Genomic DNA, 23,141 nt, shown 5'->3' with positions numbered 1-23,141 from the left:
CTCAGCCTGACTGTTGAGTGTTATGAAGTGCTGTATTGGCGCAGTCAGCTTTCTCAGAGTAATCCATCTACACCTGCTGCCTACATTTGTCACACAATTCCAGACTTTGACCAGGTTTCTAGTAAAAAAAAGAAAAGAAAAAGCCTCTGATCCGGTGCCATAAAACACATTACTGCGTGAAACAGTTAAACGACCAGAGGGCTACATCATTCTGACATTCATTTACAAAATTAATATCAAATATTGATTAGGGCTTTTTTTCATAAATCACCAGCCTGAGCCTCCCCCCTGACTGGCAAACTTCCCTTTGGAGACGTTAGAACAGCAAAGTCATCAAATTGTAAGCAGACAATTATCCCACAGTGCGGACTGAGACTGCCGTTCATCTCATTTTCTGTCTCTTTTCCAGTCATGTTCTCTTTTTAATAATATCCATGGCCTGTGTCATGTCAATGTAGCCTGCAGGATTGACCTGTACCAACCTATCCAGGACTTTTTCAATAAGGGATAAGTCACTGATGTTCAAATCAGTTGCTTCACAGCCCATCTGTGAATGAACCTGCTCCTTGCCTCTCTCTATATATATGTGCAGTTGATTTACTGCTTTGGGCGCAGGATGCGTGATTGATTCAGCCTCAGTCGTTAATGCAGAGAGCGGCTCCTTGACATATGTATTTATCCAAGTGGATTAGCCCCTAAATATACCATACAGGAAATCAATGAGTTACAGGAAGAGTGCAGTTCCATGATGCATCATCCCTGTTTTTGTAATAATCAGTTTGTTGCCTTTCTATACATGTGACAATAAATTGAGCTGCCCATCACCAGAAGCACCAAAGTGACTTTTCTTTCAAATCACCAACAGATGGCGACAGTGTCCGCTCTCCTCTGTGTCAGACTGAGGGCAGGTTTTTCTCAGCTCAGCGCTGTCAGGCTGCTGTCAGCCATCAAAAACATTATATCATACCTCTGACATGAGCAAACACGCAACAGTCCTCTGTGTTCACAGCTGGTAACTACTGTTGCATAACACTTTTTTTTCTTCTAATCTTGGTATTTGCAAATAATATGAAAACGATATGAAGCTGGGAGGAGTCACAAATGCGTGATATGTGTGGATTATTGACTAAACAGCTGAAATACATCCGTCCCACCTTCTCGCTCCAGGTTCAAAAGGTGCTTCACATCTAAAAAACAAAACAAAAACAAACCCTGCCATATAAGCATCTACACGTGTTGCTATATTAATCATGTCATAAACATACACAGGAGCCATTCCCTCTGCCCTCTCCCCATCAGTGCAGCTTATGCACACTCAAATGTGAACACCCCCTCTCACTCACACACACACACACACACACACACACACACACACACACACACACACACACACACACACACACACACACACACACACATTCACATCAATGGTTGTTAAAGTCGGTTCCCTTTATTTTAAATGTAATCACGTGCACGCAGCAGCAGTTAAAATACACCAAAAGTGGCCATTTTAATAGTACTTGTCATGGAAAGTTTATTAAAAACAAAAGGATCATAACGCTAAAGCATATTCTACATTATTTGGTTCATTATTGAGTTAAGTGGGCTAAAAGTTCACGATTGAGTTTTTGTGCTGAGATTGTGGTAAAAGGGGGGGGGGGGGGGGTTGCTCTGATGGGAAGGTCTATCATTGTAAATTTATGATCAGATTACTGTACTTTAGCGCGAGGGGGAAGCTGCCACTCTCCTCCTTGCTGAATGCGCTAGACAGCAGTGGGACTCCAGTTGGCTGTGTGCGCTCAGACGCACAGACGCAAGCATCCCACTGGCTGGAGTTGGAGGACACTCGCCCGTTTTTTCGCTTTCCACCGCTGCTTTCATCCCTTGTCTTTGTCTCCTCGCGGTGAGAAGACAAACCCGCCCGGGAAAGACAAAAAAGAAGCGCTTCTTCTCTCTCTCTCCCTCTCTCTCCCTCTATTGAGTCAAGGAAAGAGCAGAAATCGGGACTGGACACTTTGTTTGGAGGGGAAATTATCTCTCGCATGAGGCGAGCCGGATCTGTCCTGTATACAGAGGAGCGCGCAGTGCTGCACCTTTTCAATGGATTTCAATACAGTGGAAGTACCCTGGGAATTTAACGATTGTTAATTCGCATCAACTTAAGAAATTACGTTCCAACAAGGGGTTTTGTTTCCCACGCAGAGGAAAAACGATGATCCTCGCTGTGTTTTATGTTCTTCTTCCTGTTTTAGGTAAGTTTAAGTTGATTCGCACCAGCAACTGCTCGCTTCGAATTGATTATAGAGTTTCATCAAATATTTAGTAGCGACATTCTGCGCTCTATTAATAAAGAGGCGCCCGGCAGACGCATCGGCTGCTCGCAGTACAGTGTGGTCGCAACTGTGCAGTAAACTGCTCCAAAAAGAAAAAAACTCTGAGGAGCTGTCAGTGCCTCAACAAACAACAGTGAACGTGACAGCAATTTATACTCTACTTTCAGCTGAATGAAAGTGCCAGTTAGGCAACTATGTGCATAACTGCTCCAAAATAGTGGCTCCAAAAAATAGCCCGTGTACTCTTTTGTGGCGTGTTCATAATAAAAGCTCATATTTGTGTAATATTTTAATCCCTAAAGCAGCTTGAAAAGTGCTTAAGCTTCCAGTGTTTACTGGGAAAGTGAGAAAACACGCGACGGATAAAACTTTTATTTTTCAGATGTGTTGTCTTACGCGGAGGAGAACCTGCGTGCCGGGGCCACCCGGCTGGACTGCGTGCGGGCCAATGAGCAGTGTCTGAAGGAGCAGGCGTGCAGCACCAAGTACCGCACGATGAGGCAGTGCGTGGCCGGCGGCAAGGAGAGCAACTTCAGCATGGTGGCCGGCCTGGAAGCCAAGGACGAGTGCCGGAGCGCGATTGACGCGCTCAAACAGAGCCCGCTGTACAACTGCCGGTGTAAAAGGGGCATGAAGAAGGAGAAGAACTGCCTGCGCATTTACTGGGGGATGTATCAGAGTTTACAAGGTTGGCTTAGACTTTAGTGGAACTGTTTTGTGTGTTCTTGTACAAAATAAACGACCCCGAGCTACAGATTTATGTTTAGAACTATTTAACCATCTTCTAATTAAACTATAGATTTGTGTTGTTATAGTTTAAAGGTCTATCATAGAATTTAAAAAGTAGCTCATTGTCATCTAATGTTGTTATTATAATTTTCTGGGGGGTGTCACAAACCCAGTCAGCCCCCCGCCCCACCTCAGGGCTTTCAGCTATAACAGCTTAAGCCTTCTGATCTGTCTTGAAAGTGGGTGACATGATTGGTTTCCAGCTCCTCCGGAAGCGAAATGAGCCCTCGCCCTCCTTTCCTTTCGTTCTAGTTCTAAAGTACGAGTCTCCTTTTATCTGCTTCCACAAACATAAGAAGAAAAAAAACAAAACAAGTAGCGCACAACCAATGTGATCATGCACAACACAAATTTGCCCCCTTGACTTGGTTCACAGACGTGGTCCTACTGAGCTTCAGATACCTTCTGACCTCTCAAATCACTTCCCTCGCGGGTAATAGAGCGTGAAGCCCCTTAGCGCTAGCTGTGCCATCTCAAAGTGTCGATCATAGCAGGGGGGCCTTTTAGTCCCCAAACTACACCCAGCTCATCGCCAGCGAGTCGACTTCCAGTTGCGCAACACAGCTGACCAACCTGCCTAATCAAGCATGTGGCTGTGCGCCAGCGTGGATATCGACTGACCCAAATAACCCGTGTCACATGCAGGCCAGTGTATGGGTTGAAGGGTGATTAACAACACAAGAAGGAGGCTGAAAATGTATCTATAACATGCTGTCATCTTTCTTGCAGGTAATGATTTCTTAGAAGACTCTCCATATGAACCCGTGAACAGCCGTCTGTCTGATATTTTCCGTCTGGCTCCCATCATAGGTAAGAATATTTAAAAATTCTCCGCCCGTGGAGGCTTTTCCTCCATCTCTGGCCATTTATTTTGCCATTGTTTCACTGTCACCTGTCTCAGTTGAGATAAGCTCCAAGCTGTGCATGCTCTCGTCGAAGGTTATCTGTGTGTCAAGTATTTATCCTCCCTCATCATCTCTGCTATCAGTCTTTCTCTCCCCCTGTTCTCACCCCAGCAATATTGCATGCTGGCTGGAAGTGACCTTGCATGGGGAGCTATAGTTCTGAGTCTCATTGAGCAGTGGGTAAATCTTTCGATGCTGAAGGGCCTCTCTGCTGTTTGAGGTGTATTTTACTGCGGTTTTGTGGGCAGCTTCCTGTTGCGGCTGTTTGAATCCACTTGTTGAGAAGTGTGTGAGTAGTTCTGTGAGTAACTTGGAAGAGCATGACAAGCATTTTTTTTTCTGTTCAGAGCTGTGTGTGGGAAAGATGCTGACTCGAGCCTCTAGATGGCGATGTTATTCCCTTCTTTGCAGCCACTCAGGCTCTCTGTGGTCCCACAGTTGAGACTGTTGTGGATATTAGACAGGCTGACGTATGTATGTGGCGCAATCATGTTGCTGCTTATATTGTTATTATTACTCTGCAGGTGATCAGCGCCATGACGAATCAAACAGACATGCTCTGCCTCCACATTTCCAAAGAACAAGGCTGATATTGTGACCCCTTTTGAAAGAGAGGTGGTTCTTCTGTTTCCTCTGTCATCTGTGTGTGGTTTATTTTTTATTTTTTTGTGAAATCTCACAATAGGCTGATTCGCCCTAAACCAGTGCTTTTCTCCCAGCCGGGTGAGATCATAATGTGGGTGGCAAGATGCAGATAAGCCAAATCTTAGACTGGGTTATCGACTTCATGACCAATTATCTTCTTTAGAAATACTGGATGGAAAGCCAGTGTTTGTGTAAAGCTCAATCATTTCTATTCCTACTCTCTATTTATATATAAAAAAAAAAAGGAAGTACATTCAAAGGAGAAACGCCATATGTTTGTGGTTTTTAGTATGCCAGCCAGTCTGAAAAAGGCCATCGGTGCTGAAACACATGCGGCACGGTATCAGAGTTCACTTCACAGGCAGGTGCCACTTCTAGACAGTCAAAGCTGTGGTTTCCCGGGGCGAGAACAGACAGGTTTATGGTCTCATTCTTGTGATGATTTTAGGCTGACAAGTTTGTATTTACTTTTGTTTTAGTGAAAGATCAGAAATGTGAAAAATGCAAAATTGCTGTGGCATAATTTAATAGTTCACATCACATCTCTCCTCAAATGAATGAAACAATGTCTTAATGTGACCCCCTCCTGTCAAGCTTTGAGGTGAATTACTTTTATCATCACAATTGTTTGGACTTGACAGATTTTCATAAGCTCAAGAGAGGAAAGAAAAGAAAAGTTTGAATAATGTTAATAAATCTTTAGTTTTTAATTTCCTCAATGCTCCCACGACCCTCTTTCAATTTATCATAGGACCCCCTTGGGAGGTCCCGAGCAGTTGGTTGGGAAGCACCGGATTAATTGACGAGTTTTAACCGTGCTCGTCCAGATACCTCTTTATGTCCACATATATCTCTTACTCTAATATCCGATCAGCCCGAGTCTGTCATTAAGCCGCAGTTATGGTGAGCATGACTTCTTTCTATGGCGAGTGAATGTGCAGTGGTGATGAGCATGGGAAAGATGGATAATGCAGGAAGTTATCGCTAGAATGAGAATAGCCTCTTATCATTAGAGGAGATTCAAAGTGTAGAAGAACGGGTGAGAGAAGAAGGCTGCAGAGTAAGGGTTAATCAGTGAGTAGCAGAATAAGGCTAAGAGGACAGGGAGCACAGAAACAGAAAGCCTGCGCTCACTCTGCCTCTTGTGCGCTTTCTGCAGGAAATTAAAGGGCAAGGTGACAGGAGAAGGATCGAGGCAGAAATGATTAGTGCTTGTTTTTGATCACTCAGACAGCCTTTTATATTTCACTTCTACAGTGTGGCACATTGAATTGAGCAAAGAATATTAATGGATACAAAAAAAGCAAAAAAAAAAAATACAGACTTTGAGAGGAGAACTATATGAACAGCATTCTTCGGGGATTGTCATTTTTTAAAATTATGCAATTTTTGATCCCGTTCTGCCAGAACTTTCTAAAGAAGCATATTATGGTTCGGCACAATACCCAGCATGCATTTCTCATCGTCTTTCCACAGGTTTCTTTGGTGACTTGTATCACTTTCAAGTTCTTACTGAACACATTTTTTTTCTCTTGCACACTGTCAATTGCATCCCAAAATGTTAGGGACAGCTTTTGTACTCATTTGTGAGACAAATTACTGAATAAAAGAAAACTATTCTTGCAGAATGCACTCAGGTTCTGAGACATCTGTTTGTAATGTACAGATGATTCGAGTTACTGATCTGTGATGAGCCCTCCGCTTCTGGAGGCTCTCTTCTTGTTCATGTGCTTCGTGTTTGTCTCAGTGAGGCAGCGTGGCAGTGATCCCAGGCTATAGGAACAATAGGCAGCCCCGATGATCCTGTAATTCCATAATCGACCCCGTGTCTCTGACCTAAGCCACTAATCTCTAGTGACACCCATACATACAGTGCACAGATGCACAGATGCTCAAACACACACTGCACCGCCCTTGAACACCTGTTCCTAGTGACACTCCCATAAACCTCAGTCTGATTTTATCAGACAGACGCGTAGAGTGTTGTCTTAGCCATGCAGATGCACAGTTTATGCAACATAAATGTACAGTATATGTGCACTGACTTTGAGAAAAACATTAAAGAAAGCTTAACAGGAATTTTAAGCAGAGAGCATGATGCTGTTTATCACAACACCATTGCACTTTCCTCCTCATGGCTTCACTCAATCGTTAGTAACTGCAAATCTCTGTTAGTGGCTTTTAAACATTTAAAAATATTTAAATCACCCAACATATATTATTGACATGATAGTACTCTCAAAATAATGAAATAATACTACATGCACAGTGCTTCTAGGAGATTTTAGCTCAGATCTTTACCTGAGAAGTCCTTTTACTTCTTGTCAGTCTAGTGACTGACAATCAAGTGTGAGGTACAAAAAGATGAGCACCTACTGTTGCTGTGTTCACTGGTGTTTAGCTTTTGAAAAAAAAAAAGATAAAATATTGGGGTGAAAAAGACCCTACTGAAATTCTCCAGTAGACCTCAAAAGCAATGAAGAGTAAATGCCTTCTTGTCTGTTTTTGTAGTCTCTCATATATGCAGATTAATGTCTCTTTGCTGTCTGGAAGTTGCTAGAGGTCATTTGCGGACTGGCAACACTACCATATCTTCCTGTAGGTTGGCAGCTCCATTAAATGCTTGTTTTTGTATCAAAGTGATGACAGCTTTAAGTCTGGAACTTTTTTAAATGCGATCTCTGCACATGAAATATTTAAAACTGGTGCTTAACTATTTAACCACTGTGCGTGGTGGAAGGAAACAAGGCTTAAGTGTGTGAGGATAGAGCAGACCCGTCTTTAAATTAGGCCGTCAATTGCACTAATCAGTTTCCTTCCTCTTTAAAATATCAAAGTTTTCAGTTGCTTTAGCCCTTTCTTCCCATCTCTCTTTAGCAACTCTGTCTGATTCACTTGGTCTTTTACTTCATTAAAGTGCTTACATGTCTTCTGCTATCTGTGAAACTGCAGAGACCACCGCTTATTTTAAAAATCTTGTTTTCATTTGACATATATAGACGATGCAGATACTTTCATCGATATGTCTTGCATGTGTTATCTTTTCATCGAACGTATACATACTCGATTCAGTTTAATGTGTAACCTTTCTTTGAACTGCAGTGACAGGCTTTGGAAATCGGTAAACAAAAAAGGTAGACGTCGCGTTGAGAGGAGGGGGGAAAAAGCAATTTTCTATCACACGGCATGAGTCCGTTTAAGCCTAGAGGAAGTAGAGAGCAGACTTTACATGAAATAGCTGCCTTTTTCTTCACCACTTGCCCATGTTTATGAGTCAGTCATCCATGCAGGAGAGAGCAACACAGAAACACAGCATATTATTCTGAGATTCAAGTGAACTTGGAATTACTGCCACGCCATTTGGCCCGGGGTGCTGGAAAATCAAAGTGGCCAGGAAATGGATGAATACACAGCCTGGGTATGTTCTTATTATTATCTTCATGAACAATTGCTGCTACAGGTACCTTTCATGTTTCCATGGGCGCTTCTCTTTTTTCCTCTTCAGTGGCTCCTTCTGTTTCTTGTGCCTTCCACATTATCTTGTTATTTGACAATTTCATTCTGTAAATGCACTAATCAGTTGCAACAATAAAGACGGACAGGCCAATAACATTCATTATTTTGTTAAAATGGTACCTTCCAAGGGATGCGTTATAAAGCATAAGGCAGGAAGTAAACAGTCAGATGTTGAAGTCGAAGTTGACATGGTCCATGTCATGCAGGCTGGACAGCTGCCTCAGATATCTAAGATGGCAGGTCTTGTTGAGTGTTTCTTGTACACAGTGGTTAGTACTTACAAAACATTAGAAAAGGGTGGAGAATTGATGGACCAACAAGACGGTCAGCAGCTCATCTGTGCAGTTTGATCGGATAGTAGAGCTACTATAGAAGCTACAGTATCTGCCTGCTCCCCATAGGCTGGCATAAATGTTAATGTTGAGGGATTTTTAGGTCCTGCAATGGACACATGAACCTGCTACTGTTCCTGTGTGTCTTTTAACGAAGAGACTGAATGCTGAGAATTACAACCCCCTCCCAAAAAAAAAAAAAAACAGCAAGTCATCAGAGCCGCAATAATATGGGCAACGCTGGGCAATAACCTGGGTCCTTGCATTCATGTGAATGTAGCTTTGAAACATACCGTAACATTGCTGTTGACTACATACATCATTTCAAGCCAGCGGCATTTCCAGATGGCAATTCAGAAATGGGTAGAGAACATGAGAAAGAGTTCAGAGTGTTGATGTTTACATTCAAATCCCCTTGATCTAAATATGGCTGTAGCTCAGGTGGCAGAGCAGGTCAGCCACTAATCAGAAGGTCGGTGGTTCGATCCCAGGCTGCCTCCTGGCTGCATGCCAAATATCCTTGGGCAAGATACTAACCCCATGTTTGCCTACTGGTGGTGGTCAGAGGGCCCGGTGGCGCCTGTGTCCGGCAGCCTCGCCTCTGTCAGTGCGCCCCAGGGCAGCTGTGGCTACAATGTAGCTTGCTATCGCCAGTATGTGAATGGGTGAATGACTGAATGTAGTGTAAAGCGCTTTGGGGTCCTATGGACTAGAAAAGCGCTATACAAATGCAGGCCATTTACCATTTACCATGATGGTTTCCCACAGATTTAGATATGTGCTGGAGGATACAAACACTTGTATTTGTGCATGCATTTCCAAGGAAAGGAAACAGTCTTAAATCAATCAGCTCTGTCTATCAGTTCATCTGCAAATATTTTAATTATCTACTTCACTGTGGCAGATTAATAGCTGATTAACATTTTCTGCAGCATTTTTTCCTTGCAATGGACACGAAAACTACTATTGTGATGTGTAGCTGATGGCGGTAGTCGTTCTTTTGCTTTGTGGAGTTGGTTCGGCATGAGCCAGTCCTCCATCTGCTTCAGGTTCTGGTTAGAGTCGCCTCCAGCACACAGCAGCTTTCCAGGACAGCAGAAGGACTACGACCAGCAGCTGCAGTCCAACATTGTCAAGTTGGATTCAGCTGGACTGCTGGAATGTAGCTGATACAGGCAATTGCCACAACAATAAGCTGCTAGCGAGTCAGATAATAAAACATGAGAGAAAGAACTTAAAAAAACGTTTTATATTATATATTATTCAAAAAATATGAATAATTGTAGTGGCAGGGTGTAGTTTTGTCTTTGCTGCAGGGGAGGGATGGAGCATAGGGTTCAGGGGGCAGTACCAGGAGAGGCTGGCTGGCACCGCTGGCAGCTATTGTCTACTTACGTCTCTTCTATTTACACAGCAGCACGAAGAGACTGAGGTGTCAGGTGTCCACTTGGACTGGCAGTCAGGGAGGCAGTGACACCTGGCAAAACTGAGCAAGTCTTGTCCATGAAAGCCTCGCCCAGCAGGTGCGAGGACTTAGAAGATCTGCCTAATGTCTGGATGGCTGTAATGACAGAACACCTTTAGAGGCCTCGTAAGCATAATGGAGGAACCACAAAATATTAAATTGTATACATTTTGTGGTTGATTGGTGCATATTAAATTCCCAGGTCTCCCCATGAACTTCACTATTTGTTTCCTATCTAAAAACAGATGTATATATTTTGACGTGACGCCACAAAGATTAAACTGCGTGATCCCTCTGTTTGCCGATAAGACTGTTATTATTGTGTGAGACAATTATCATATAACACCGGCATGATGAGAGGTGAGAGAAACATTGCACTGGGCAGAAAGTGACACGGACCTTAATCGACTGTCAGGCCAGCAGCCAAAGGTGACTTAATGTAAAAACAACTTTCACTGCTTAAATGATAGGGTGGCAGCGGTGGAAAACGGATAAGAGCGTCATAGATTCCAGGACGTGAAACCTATGAATAAAGATGAGTTTACACAACTATCGTTGTCACGTTGGCCTGGAGACTGACCTTTCACAGTTGACAGTTCTGAGGTGATAATATAGTGTTCAGCTTGGCAGCACTTATCTTAAACCACTGCTTCAAAAGTTTAAAATAAACAGCGCACTTTTTAATAAATTCAGTATAGCATGACAGAATGTTTACATTCTTTAAACCTTTCTCTGTGTGTTTTCCTATACTTAAATGTCAAGGGCATCGAGAAGTGTTGCTTAAATTCACCCGAGGTGTTGAAGGTATTTATCTCCAACCTGTGCATGTTCCAAATTTTCTGCAGTAATCAGAAAGTGTGGTCTCTGGCTTGTAATGAATTTATTCCCTGTCGCCGTGTATTGATGTCTGCTTGGCTTAAACTCTCTCCTTAAGCTCAGTCCTCCCCTCAGTTGGCTGCTACAGCAGCTCTCTGTATATCACCCACTCACCACTCATAAGCCCCAATACACCAAAGCTCAATATTGTGTCTCTTCCATGTGTCAAGACTTCAAACAGATCTTGTCCTCCCCCCCACAGAAGTCAACCTTGAAGCGTAGTCGCTGCGACGTCTGCGCATATGTGTGTGTTGTGAGTGTGAAAACATCTGTAAGTGCGTGGCCTGGCTGTCAAGCTAAGGCAGCGCTTCAAATCCCCCCGTGCTGACACAGTGCTGAGAAGCTGTCAGCACCATTCAACCACTGGCTACAGAGGAAGTCACTCTCATTATGAGCTGCCAATGTTTAGAGATAAGAGTGCCTATCGCTATCTCTTTCCCTGCTTGTGTTTGTGTGTACGCCTGCATCTGTGTGTGTGTGTTTAAGAGAGTAAGAGAAACTCAGGGAGGAAATGCAGAGGAGTTAAGGGAGGTAGAAACATCATTAATTGTGCCGAATCTTTTAGAGAGAGCGAATGAGAGAGGATCCTGCCTCTTAACTTGATTTTTTTTATTTCTTAGTTGACTGAGCGCATTTACTCGTTTTTTTTCCTCCTGCTTCATGCTTATTCAGTCAAATAGACTTACAGCTGGGAGTTTCTCTGGACATAACAGTTTCCTTTAAAGGACTTTATCACTTCTTTTTTTTTTTTTTTTTTTTTTTAGTGATGGACCATTCCAACACTGGTTGTGACTGGTTTTCTGATGTTATTAAAACAGATGGAGTACTAGTGGCCAGACCACATAAAAGTCCCTTTAGACTCTTTTCAGATTAGTTTCAGAACTTCCCTAGAAACAACATACCTTCCAAGCCTTATTTCTTTTGCATCCACACTCATAATAAAAATGCTTAAGTGCTTTTATAGTCAGCTAGTGATTAGAAGTACACCTTTGCTGTATTTTGTACTCATTTGCTTTCCCTGAAATCGTGTTTGAGCCTCTTCATTTTATTCCTACATTGCTTTGTTATGTTGTGAAAGACTTGTAATTCCTGGCAAATGCTGGCAAGTATTTCACTCTGAGTCAGTGTGGCATTGTATTTCTCTGTTTTGTTTTTTAATGCCCGTGTCCAGATTCGCTGTTAACATAACTAATATGTTATTACTTTTTTAATGGCAGTTGTTGGTGCTGCAGTGTTTGCCAATCAGTGTGCACTACCTGGCCCAACTACAGCTATGTCACTCAATGCTCCTTTAATGCTAAGAAAGTAGTATGAGCTAACAAGATCCTAACAGCAGAGACCCAACAACTACCCAGTTTCTATAGTGCAGACACAGGTAAAATAGGTTGCTACCTTGAGCAGTTATAACTGTTAAATGTCCAAAATCCCTTAAGACAGCCTTAAATTATTACAAAATGTCCAAAGAAGCCTTCCATAGCTGATGTGTTTCACAAGAAAAACAAGGCCAAGGAATTACACATGTTGAGAGACTGCGTAAAGATTCATGACATAAAGAAACATCTGTCCATCACTATTCAGTCCTCATGCCAGCTAAGAGAAAGAGCGGTCATGTGTTTTTCTAGGAACACACAGAGCAGCTGATGAAGTCATGAGTTTCCTGCTTTAGTTTAGGTATCACAGTCATGCACTTCTGACCTCATCAGCATTCCTAAAAACCTTTTCCATCATTTCCCAGAAAATGACTTTTACTTTGTAAGCTAGAATGACTCACATGCCTGGAGCTGTTATCATTCAGGCTTCCTAGAAAGGGGTTGCCCTACCTTTGCAGCAAATTTATTTGCCTAAATTGTTTTCAGTTACATTTAGGAATATGTAACTGCTGGCTAGATTATGCTCATAGGCATTGTATTGAACAAACACCAGGAGATGTATTGGATTCACCAGGAGCTGGTTTGAGAGTTAGCCTAAAAAATACAAGGCCTAAAGCCAGGGTTAACAAAAGTTATTGGGTTTAAATAAAACTTAACATGTTTAAGACACAAATAATTGTGCTATCCTGTTAAATTAACACCAACTATTATAGATAGGAAGGCCATTATTATTTGTGTTAGTACAGCTAATGTGGCTAGCAGATAAAGGTACTTTTAGCTGCTCCTATTCCACAGGGAACAGATCCACATGTTTTAACTTGGTGTTGCCTCTATGAATTATGCTAGCTTGTGACTCCCTGAGGCTGGCTTTGTGTCTGTGTGGTAATTGCTAATAATTAAGCAGCTAATGGCTAGATTAACATTTTTGATAAATGTTCAAACTTCAGTGTTGTTCAAATAAGAGAGCTCTACTGAAGTCTCAAAATTCCTCCTGACGGGTTGTTTAGTGACATGAAAGTCGACTGCTTCAGCTATTAATGAGGAGGGCCTGTGCGCCTGCCTGACTTCAAGTTTGAAGTTGTGTGTCTGTTGGTGGTAGCAAATACGACACTATATCACTAATGTTACAAGTGAGCTTCTAAGCAATAATAATTTTTTAGTACCAGTTAGTGTCAGATAATAGCGTGCTCTACGGATATGTTTAGTACGGTGCACTTTGTCATATCACAGAGTGAAGAGGGCCCAATGGAATTGCAGCCCCCCAAATGTAAATTTAATAGCATTAACATTTTCTTTTCTTTTTCTTTTTTTTTTCAGCAGTGTCCATCATGCTTTTGGATTGAAACGGTCAAAATATTTTATGGATACAATGTCATAGCAACACCACTTTACAACATCTGCCATTTTGTTTTCGGGCATCCTCCTTATAACAGCTGTCTTCAGTTCCACAACCAGATGCTTATTAAACACACATTTAAGTTTCTGGTTTAGTTTAACTGCAGTGTTTCTGTCTAATTACTATTTTTAAATGGGTGCCATGAAGTACATTTTGTAAATGCTTAAAGACCAATCAGCATGCCTTAGCAGAATCCTAGCAAAGCTAGCATGTCTTGAAAACAACTAAAGTGTAGCTTTATTTCAGTTTAGATGTATTATCAGTGCTGTATTTACATTTATCTCTAAAATACAATGAGGTGTTCTTTTGGTCTAAAAGTGTAAGGTGTTATTATGCTTCTAATTAGAGATGGACCAATCCGATATTACGTATCAGTATCGGTCTGATACTGACCTAAATTACTGGATTGGATATCGGAGAGAAATAAAAAAAAAAATGTAATCCGATCCATTAAATATCAAAAAAGCACCTCACAAAACTTGCGACATGGCGTAACTTGGCTCATAACCATAGCACGTCGGAGCAGTGTGCTCACGTGATAGAGCGGCTGTGGTGTGCAAGACCTGTCAGCGGTCTGGTTGAGTATTTGGAGCCTCGCTACCAAACCGGCATTTCATCTCCGAGAAAGTTATCCAAGAGAGAAGTAAAGCAAGTGTGTAAGTTCATCTCTGAATGTTTGTAAAGCATTCCAGCGTTTAGCTTAACAACCGATATATGGAGCGACTGCCTCTCTCTCTCCCTCCCTCTCCTGTTGCTACTTCAATCATGAAACTGATTAATGATCAGCTGATCGGCTTTTCTGTCGCGAGTCTGTCTCTCTTGTTTGTTTTTGGCCCACTTTGTGCTAGAAAGTGGAAACCAGTGGCTGAACAACAGCAGCACGTTTAAGCTTGATAATCTGTTGTTAGAATTTATTTAATATTACTTTCTACACCAGGATCTTTTTCTACGTAGCTGATGGCTGGCAACTGTCTAGCAAAGTTTAGCCAGGGGGGCCGATAGGGCATGAACAGGGAAAAGGCAGGAGGCACAAAGACATACTTTTCTTTCTTATTCTCATTTAAAATGTCTAGCTTTTATCGGAATTTTACACCCAAAGTTTTAATCTGATGTAAAATGTATAGAAGTCCATTACTGTATATGGTAACTGTTAAGTCTAATATACCCTAGTAAGCTATACTACTTTTTCCTTTAGGAAGGTACCATCTGTGCAGTCTGCAATTCTGTTGAAGAAAGATGTTGAATCTATTTAATTATTCTTGAAAAATAATTGATTTCTGTGCATTTTTTTCCCACACTGTATCAAATTAAAGTTGATTACGTCGATTAAGCATCATGAGTTGGAGGGTGGTTCCCTATTATTATTTTTATTTATTTATTTATTTATTTATTTATTTTGCTGGGAGTTTGGAACCCTATTAGTTAGGTTGCTTACTCTTTAAAATACCAGAATAAGGAGGATGGAGTAGGTTTAAGTTTATTAGATTAATCAGTGTTGCTGAACTATGAAATATTTTGGGTGCAGTGTATGTTTTGCATACAGGTGTAACAGAATAGCTTTAGTGTTTTGTTTTTGTTTTGAGTATGAACTTATACAAAATGCAGCAAGATATTAAAAACAGTTTTATTGATTAAAAAACACACTATATCGGATTCATATCGGTATTAGCCAATATCCAAATTTATGATATCGGTATCGGCATCGGACATAAAAAAGTCATATCGTGTCACCTCTACTACTAATTATTTTAGCCATTTACCTCAGCATGACATGGGGATTAATGGGAAGACTTAGAACAAGTTATTAGTGAGATACTCAATGATAACATTTCAGCATATATTTATAATAACTTTTTAGACAGTATTTGTCTTTAGACCACAGTTACTCCAATTACCTTGCAGCTTCTGTTTGTTTGCTTTGAGATGATGATGGTTTCCTCTTTCTCTGCACAGTGGCTATCCAGTGCTTCTAATATTTGCAGAAAATAACTTCCCTTCTTTGGTTCTCTGATGCATGTAGTGGAAGACCTTTGCTGTCCTTGGTACTTTTTAAAACCCTCTGTATTACACCGACATGGCATGTTTCTGGTGCATCTTCTTGTGCTACTATCTTGCAGGTCTAGTATGTTATTAGTTTGCAGTGCATAAGCAAGTGCCTCATTATATACTATTGTTCCATCCTCTGCGCAGTAGTTTTTTTAAAGACTCCCAAATCCACTGCTGACATTCTGATCCCTGTTCCTTGAAATCTAATCAATACAGCATTGTGTTGGATTGGAAACTTGAGGCCGTGTCTACAAGAATCTATTGATCGCTCTCCTTTTGTGCAGTTCCCTCTGTCTTTGCTGCCCCAGCTCTTCCGTTCAGGCCCGGATCAAAGGTTTTATCCTTCAGCGACGTTCAAGGTGTACAGTTCCACGCCAAGGTCTACTTTTCTGATCTGGGAGAAGGACTTGGTCAGTTGGGGGTTTGTGTTTTCATTGACCTTGTCTCTTCCCTGTGCTGCTGACATTTTTAGTATAACATGTGCAAATACATGTTTAGTTAAAAATAGATGGATTTCGGGAGGTTTGGGAGAAAAAGCAAGACTCACGGAAAATCCCTCTACATTGTGGAAGAAAGATTATTCTGATTCAGTGGTACCTGTCAGCTCATATTGTAAAATGTACTATATTATGCAGCAGAGATGAAACCCAGTACAGATTTAATCCTCAAGGCAAGGTCAAGAGAACACCTTTATATTCCAAGTATGTAGAGCTCTTTATCTTTTGCTTTAACATGCCAAGCAAGCTTTTTAAATTTTTTCCTAACCGTGCAGCGGCATGTCAGCTGGCCACTTAATTCACCACACTGTTTCAAAAATGACTGATCCAGCTGTGGGCTATTGGCAGAATAATTCTAACAGCAGCCATATCATCAGGTTGCCAGTCCAATCGCTGGCTGCCGCACCATGGGCCAAGAAAATCATTTAGTTAAAGGTGACCAGATTTGAGTCCCTCTGAGAGGTCTTTGATTGGATGTGAAGTGGAGGGGTGATTCATCATAGTTAATAAACGTGGTTGACAGCTCAAATCAGTGGGTGGGAGCATGTGCCAGGTCTGCCTCCCGCTGCTGCTTTATACTGCATGAAAAAATGGACAATTAACTTTTCACATACACAGCAGCAGACACCTACGCTGATTGTTATACACGGCTATGTGTGCACATCCAGTCAAGCAAGACTCACAAGCAAAAATTGCACTGCAAAAATATAGCTTAAACTGCACAAGTTGGGAAAGATCAGTTTTCAAGAAAGAGTTGCGTGGGGCGGGGGGGTTGAAAGACTCTTTTATGCAGCGTGAACACCCTTTTTAGCCTCGTATAACAGTACACGTTAAAATAAACTTGAGCAGATGTTGCTTGCTGGAAGTGTAAAGTGCATATATTTCTCTGAACCTAATACTACATGCCTAAAGATTTAGAAAAGTTCTCCACTTTTCAAATTTCACTTGGGTATTTGTATCCGTAGTGGAAGACTTGGTCTTCTCTGTCCCAATTTGGCTCTTGAACTAAAGAATTTGTCATGGTCTCCGTGCCTGCCCGGTCGGCCCCACAAGGCTACAATTGCTGTTTCTGTTCTCTCCCTCTCTGCCTGGGCGGAGCTCACTGTGGGCTCCTGCCCTTGGCCCACACACACACCTGACAACACTCACCCATCATCACCGGGAGCACTATTTGAGGCTGGAACACAGATCCTCTCGTCGCTGGATGATTGTACCCCTAACGTTAGTGTTCTCACAGCTCTTGTGCTTCATATTCGTGATTTGTGATTAGTTGGTGACCTGCCTTCTCGTCTGCCTCAGATCTCCCCCCCCCCCCCCGGGACCTGCGACCTCCCTGCTGCGGGAACGTGTGTGAGTGTGAGCGAAGAAGACGTGAGCGAGTTACCCTGTGATTCCCCCGGAGTTTTGGATCCCTTCACTGTACATATATTGCACTGGCACTGTAAATAAACTACACCTTGGAGATACCTTACCGCTCTGCGTTTGAATCCCTGTACCAGATCGTGACAGAATTAGTAAGTTTACAGAGCCCGCTGTTGTAAAGGAACGCTGTGCTCTTCATTATGAAATGCAGACTCTTTAGCAAAATAAATGCAAAAATTATTCATTTTTACAAATGTGATTAATTACCCAACCCAATGCTCAATGAGTGTAGCTAGATTCTTTTTCATAGAGGAGTCGGATACCTCTCATGGTCTATAGTCTGGCTTATTTTGACTTTCAGTCATTTAAATACTTTTAAAACTCTTCCAAAATTTAAGCCAATTTCAACCTAAATGTGTCCCCAAATCAGCGCTCACAGAGTTGCCTGCTCCTACCTTTAATATTGCGTCACTCACCATGCTCAAATACATTTAAACAATGTTTTAAATCGTTCAGGATAAAATTGATTTAATACAGTGTAGTTAATAATGATGTGTTATAATCACATTGTGTTTCGCTCAGCTGGCTGAGGCGTGACTGACCACTGGCAGGTGTGCCAAAGCTGCGGCCTTGTGTTAAGCTGCTGCTCTAAGCCCTCGGCTGCACACAGTCAACTCGCAGGATTAACTCGCCTCGGCTCCAGCCGTCAGGGCTTCCACTTGTGTCGGTGTGTCTTAATGGAATTTCATACTCTCCCAAAGCAAATGGGACTGCAATGAGCTATACCATTTCATTCTTTTATAGGAGTGGATTTGTAAAGTTATTCTGCTTCCATTGCTCGAAATCTTTGGAATGTTTGACCTCTTATGGACTTGTTTAAATCCAAGAATGGCTTTTAGGAATTATTTTAGTAATTATGCGGTGACTTTTCTTTGTTTTTATCTTTGAGGGAGGGCAGCATCACACTGTACTGTACGAAACCACTGGTGTTACTTTAGTATTTGCACTGTATGTATGTGTTTTCTCCAAAACCAGTCCAACAGTTGATTTGGAGAGGTTTAATTTGCAAACTCATTAAAAGTCACGGTCCTACTTTTTTGTTTTTCAAATCCTGAGTATTATTGTCATCTTATTCTGTTTGCATCTTGCAGTAGTTGCACTTATTAGTAGTAAGCTGGTTGTGATGATCATGCACATCTTCTCAGCTAGCTGTGAAACCTGTAGTGTAGTGATATCTTTTAGTCTAAAGTCTCTATTTCTACTAAACTTTTTGCTTCAGAGTAGCACGGCAGTACAAATTTCCTTTCCACGCTCTGGCATTGATACATAAATTTGCATTTGTTTCATCCACAACCGTTCCTCTAACGAAAACTCCATAACTGCGTGCCCCCAATTTTCCAGGCAGTGTCAGATTCTTCCTTTCTTGACTTGTTTAATTGTCAGGCTAATGTGATTGTTTGATTTCATTTGGTTTTATGTACACCTCTTCATTTATAAGTTAGCCAAAGAGTGATCCCCACCAACACAACTGTGCACTTTGTCGATTGGTAGTATGGGTAAAAACCAGCCAATTGTTCCTTAGTCACATAGATGTCAGTCGTGGAGCTTGCTGCGATCCCTCTGAGCAGGTACAGAGCAGCATCTGGACCAGCTGTGATTACCTTGATTAAAGAGCTTCTTCTTTCTGTTGCCTGCAGATAAGAACTATACTCCCTCAGTGATGTGACAGGCTACAGTTCCTCTTTCCTTATTCTCTTCTGTAGCACACTAAGCTGTCCTAAACTTCTTCCTTTTGTAAAACCTAGCATCACAAGACGCCTGGCTCCTTTGTGCCCCTTCTTCCTACCTAGAAAACACCCTGAATGATGTGAATGCTCACTTCTGGTTCTTGTTCTCCTTTTCCCTTTGCTCTGTAAGCTTCCCTTTTATCATCTTGACCTCCCTGTGACCTTTGTGAACCCTGATGGATGTTGATTGGTGGTCCTGAATGAAGCACATCTCTTACAGAGGGTGGGGAACCTTGGAGCACCTCTGCCACTTCGGCTCTGGGCAGGGGGGGCACCCAGGGCAGGTTTTCCCAGGGCAGAGAGCCTGCTCTGGGCAGAGGGAGCCCTTCCTCCACGGAACTTCAGGATCCCAGTAGAAACAGGAGAGCTCATCCCAATTGGGCCATTCTGGGTAATGAAATAGAGTTGTGTGTGTGTTTGATCATGCATGATGTTTTCTAGAGATAAAGTAAGAGTGTTTTCAGTTTGTGATGTTAAAACACTGTGAAAATAGTAGCAGCAGCAGTCGTGGTTGCACAACTTCAGGGTTTATCTGTCATCTAATGAGGTTTCATATTTAAAAAACTAAATTTGATTGTAGTTTAAGTTTATTACGGGAGCCTGACTACATTACATCACTCTTGATTTGCCTCATTTTGCAAATTATTAAATGTCATCTTTGTGTATACCCATGAGACTACATGTTTGAATGTTTTTTTGCACTTACCACAGGGAACCATATCTAAACCAAACAAAAACTAAGATGTTCTCGGTGTCTCGTAGTTCGTATTTTTATTTAATGTAAAAATATAATAGAATATAATCAATTTTACTCTGTTATATGAGACTTAACAGATCCAAGGAAAATTGACTTTAAGATATTAATACTGATTTCATCCACACTGGTGAGTGATTATGCCAGTTATAGAATTCACTCGGGACCATATGAGAGAGGTGTCAGTCCAGTCTGTCCGTCTCTCTGCTTAGTCAGCTGTGTCAGGAAGAGCTGACATGTCCTTCAGAAGAACTTCCACAACAGATGGAAAACCCAGGAGAAGATATGGGTAGGGATGGGGAGGTGGCAGAAGCCAGTGAGAAGTGGGAGGGCTGAAAGAAGAAGAGGATGTGTCATATTTTGATATTCCCACTGTGCCATTTTGGCTTATGAATTTCCATTTTAGAGGGCAGTCAATGTCTGTGACTGCTACATTAGTTTTATGGCCTAAAACAGCTTATTGCAGGCAGCGCCAATGTATATGCGAAATATTTCATTTTGCATCAGAGCCTGCTGAAAAGTTACTTTGCTAAGAACGAATTTGCAATTCACCGCATTTTGGAGTAAATATCCACCCGGAGTGCATATGTACTCACAAATATAGCCACGTGTCATGCTAATAGATTGTCTGGCTGGACTGGAAATCATGATCATTTATTACTGACACCATCACGTGTGGGTGCACATCTGTGTGCTTGCACAACTAACCAGAGACGTACACTCACTGGCAAATACACATACCCGCTCCAAGTCTTGCTGTAGGGGGATAACGGCAACGAGCTGAATGAGGCTGAATCATGCTGAATTGTGTGTTCTGACTAAAACCTCAGGGGCAGTATGCATCTTCTCTCTCTCCTCTTTCCTCTCCTGATTTCAGCAGGACTTTTCAGTCCACTGGCTTTTATGCACGCATTAAGAGAAGTACGACATTTGAATGAGCAGTGAAGTGCTACCTGTGTCTGCATTTGAGAGCTTCCTGACTTGTTTCCTTTGTAACAGAAAAATGAATGTCTGCATGAGATGCAGAACTGCAACATCACCAGGCTGAAAGAAGTAAATGACCAGAGTGGTAACTTGTTAAGCCATGTTGAGTAATTCACGTTATTATACATAATTCACACTGTGTTACAATTTTTGCAGTGTTTAGAATTGTTTTTCAGCCTTGAGTAAAGTTTGTCTGTTTTTCCCTCTTAATCTGTGCTTCAGCATCTGACCTTAAAATACAGCCCTACAGCTAGAATCACAATGAGCTGCACCGGTCAAGTAAGCCGACACACACACATGAGAACTCTTACTTTTGTAAAGAGGTCTCAGCATAGGAGCAAACTTGGAGGAAGATGTTAACACGTAACAGTTCTGCTTGACTACAGAGTACACTGAAGGAAGCTGCTAGTTCCATGGCATTGTTCATGCTCTGCTAAAAGAGACACTATAGAGCATGGATGTCAAAGTCATTTTACATTGTGAAGACCAGTGAAACTCCCCTTTCTGTCAGTGTTTTAAGGAATTTAACTGAGGGAGTCAATGCGTGGTAACAGCATGTCTGTTTTTCTACATGGTAAATAAATCCTTGTATAGTAAATGGAAGAAATCTGTCAGCACAGCACTTTGGGACTAAACTGTGACCAATAAAAGTGTAAAATTACAGAAAAAGTAACAGCCACAAATGTTTTGTAATAATGAAACTAAGTAAATAATAATGTTTTTGCATGATTTTTTTCCCCATTCTTTTTTTTTTTTTTTTTTTTTTTTTAATGATATGGACCAACTTTAAAATATAGACATTTCTATTGTAGATGGTGAAAAATCAGACTGTCATCTATTCCTTAATGACTTTTCTAAAGCCATCCCGTGAGCTGGATTGGAGTCTCTCTGGGGCCCAGTGCTGGCACCCCGACTTCAGTAGCACTAATATAACGAAATGCTCAGAAAAAAGGTGGCTCTCTGTATAAATACTTTTGTTGCATATTCAGCTATGTGTACATCAAAATAGTTCTAAAAGCTTTATGGTTGTAGTTTGTTGTTCTTATGGTGGTCAGAGGGCCCGGTGGCGCCAGTGTCCGGCAGCCTCGCCTCTGTCAGTGCGCCCCAGGGTGGCTGTGGCGACAGTGTAGCTTGCCATCACCAGTTTGTGAATGTGTGTGTGAATGGGTGGATGACTGGATGTGTAAAGCGCTTTGGGGTCCTTAGGGACTAGTAAAGCACTATATAAATACAGGCCATTTACCATTTACCATTTGTTCAGTTTGTAATGAACTTATTGAGTGGTCAGTAGTAATGGGTACTGACCAATCATGTTTAAGTGGGCTTTGGTTGCATGCCAGTAAACAATCCATGTGAAGAGCAAAAGCAGGAGAACATTTGTGATGCAACATGTGAAAACCAGGGTTTTGTTTTTTGTTTAAGTTTTTAAAACAAAAACTATACTTCATATATTTATCTTTGTTTATTTTCTATGGATTTTTTACATAAAGATGTCAAACTGTGTTCGTAAATGATCAAACTTTGCATTAGGGTTACAAGAAGCCATCACAATCACAATCCGCACGGCGTTATCGCGCAGGCTAAATGCACAAATGTCACCAGCATCATTAAGGAGGCAGATTTCACTGGCTGACTGGGCTGCACCCATGTGTCGTGTGTGGCCACGCTGAGTGAGGGTTTATCCTCTCGTAGACGAAAGGTTTGTTTGATGAGGATTTGGAGCCAGATCATATGTTTTTAATGTCACGCATAAGAAACTATTCAATAAACCCCCTTTCTCAGACATAGATTTGAGAGATCTTGCGGACGGTGAAGTTAAGATAACAAACACAGGAAATATTGGAACGTCTGGTTGCTCTTGATTGGGTGATTGCTTGGCTGTTGTTTTACACAGCTGCGGTTCTCGGTCTGTGTCTATGGCTACTGGCTATTGCCTGACTATAATTTAGCTTTTTCATACATTTCTACGTTTTTGTAAACACTGATCAGTGCATGGGACAGGAAGTCTTGGCCCATATATCTGGTGAGAACAGCAGAAGCTCTAAAATATCGGGCTGCATGCCCAGAGTCATCAAACAATAGAT

At 41.7% G+C, this 23,141-nt stretch overlaps 1 protein-coding gene across 2 annotated transcripts in view; it reads left to right on the top strand.

The window, feature by feature from the left end:
* Nucleotides 1–1,746: 1,746 nt before the first annotated feature.
* gfra1a (gdnf family receptor alpha 1a) overlaps nt 1,747–23,141 on the top strand; it is a 102,086-nt gene continuing 80,691 nt past the window's right edge. Inside the window, exons 1-4 of one of the 2 annotated variants that reach the window (XM_080868542.1) lie at nt 1,747–2,252; nt 2,716–3,021; nt 3,852–3,932; nt 19,540–19,710. In XM_080868542.1, the coding sequence (XP_080724668.1) occupies nt 2,213–2,252; nt 2,716–3,021; nt 3,852–3,932; nt 19,540–19,710 (598 nt within the window). In that variant the 5' untranslated portion in view covers nt 1,747–2,212. The remainder of the gene's footprint in view (nt 2,253–2,715; nt 3,022–3,851; nt 3,933–19,539; nt 19,711–23,141) is intronic. The other variant, XM_080868543.1, reaches the window with a different exon arrangement.

The sequence above is a fragment of the Rhamphochromis sp. 'chilingali' genome (assembly GCF_963969265.1).
Source record: "Rhamphochromis sp. 'chilingali' genome assembly, chromosome: 20".
Taxonomy (NCBI): Eukaryota; Metazoa; Chordata; class Actinopteri; order Cichliformes; family Cichlidae; genus Rhamphochromis; species Rhamphochromis sp. 'chilingali'.
This window is presented reverse-complemented; position numbering and strand designations above follow the sequence as displayed.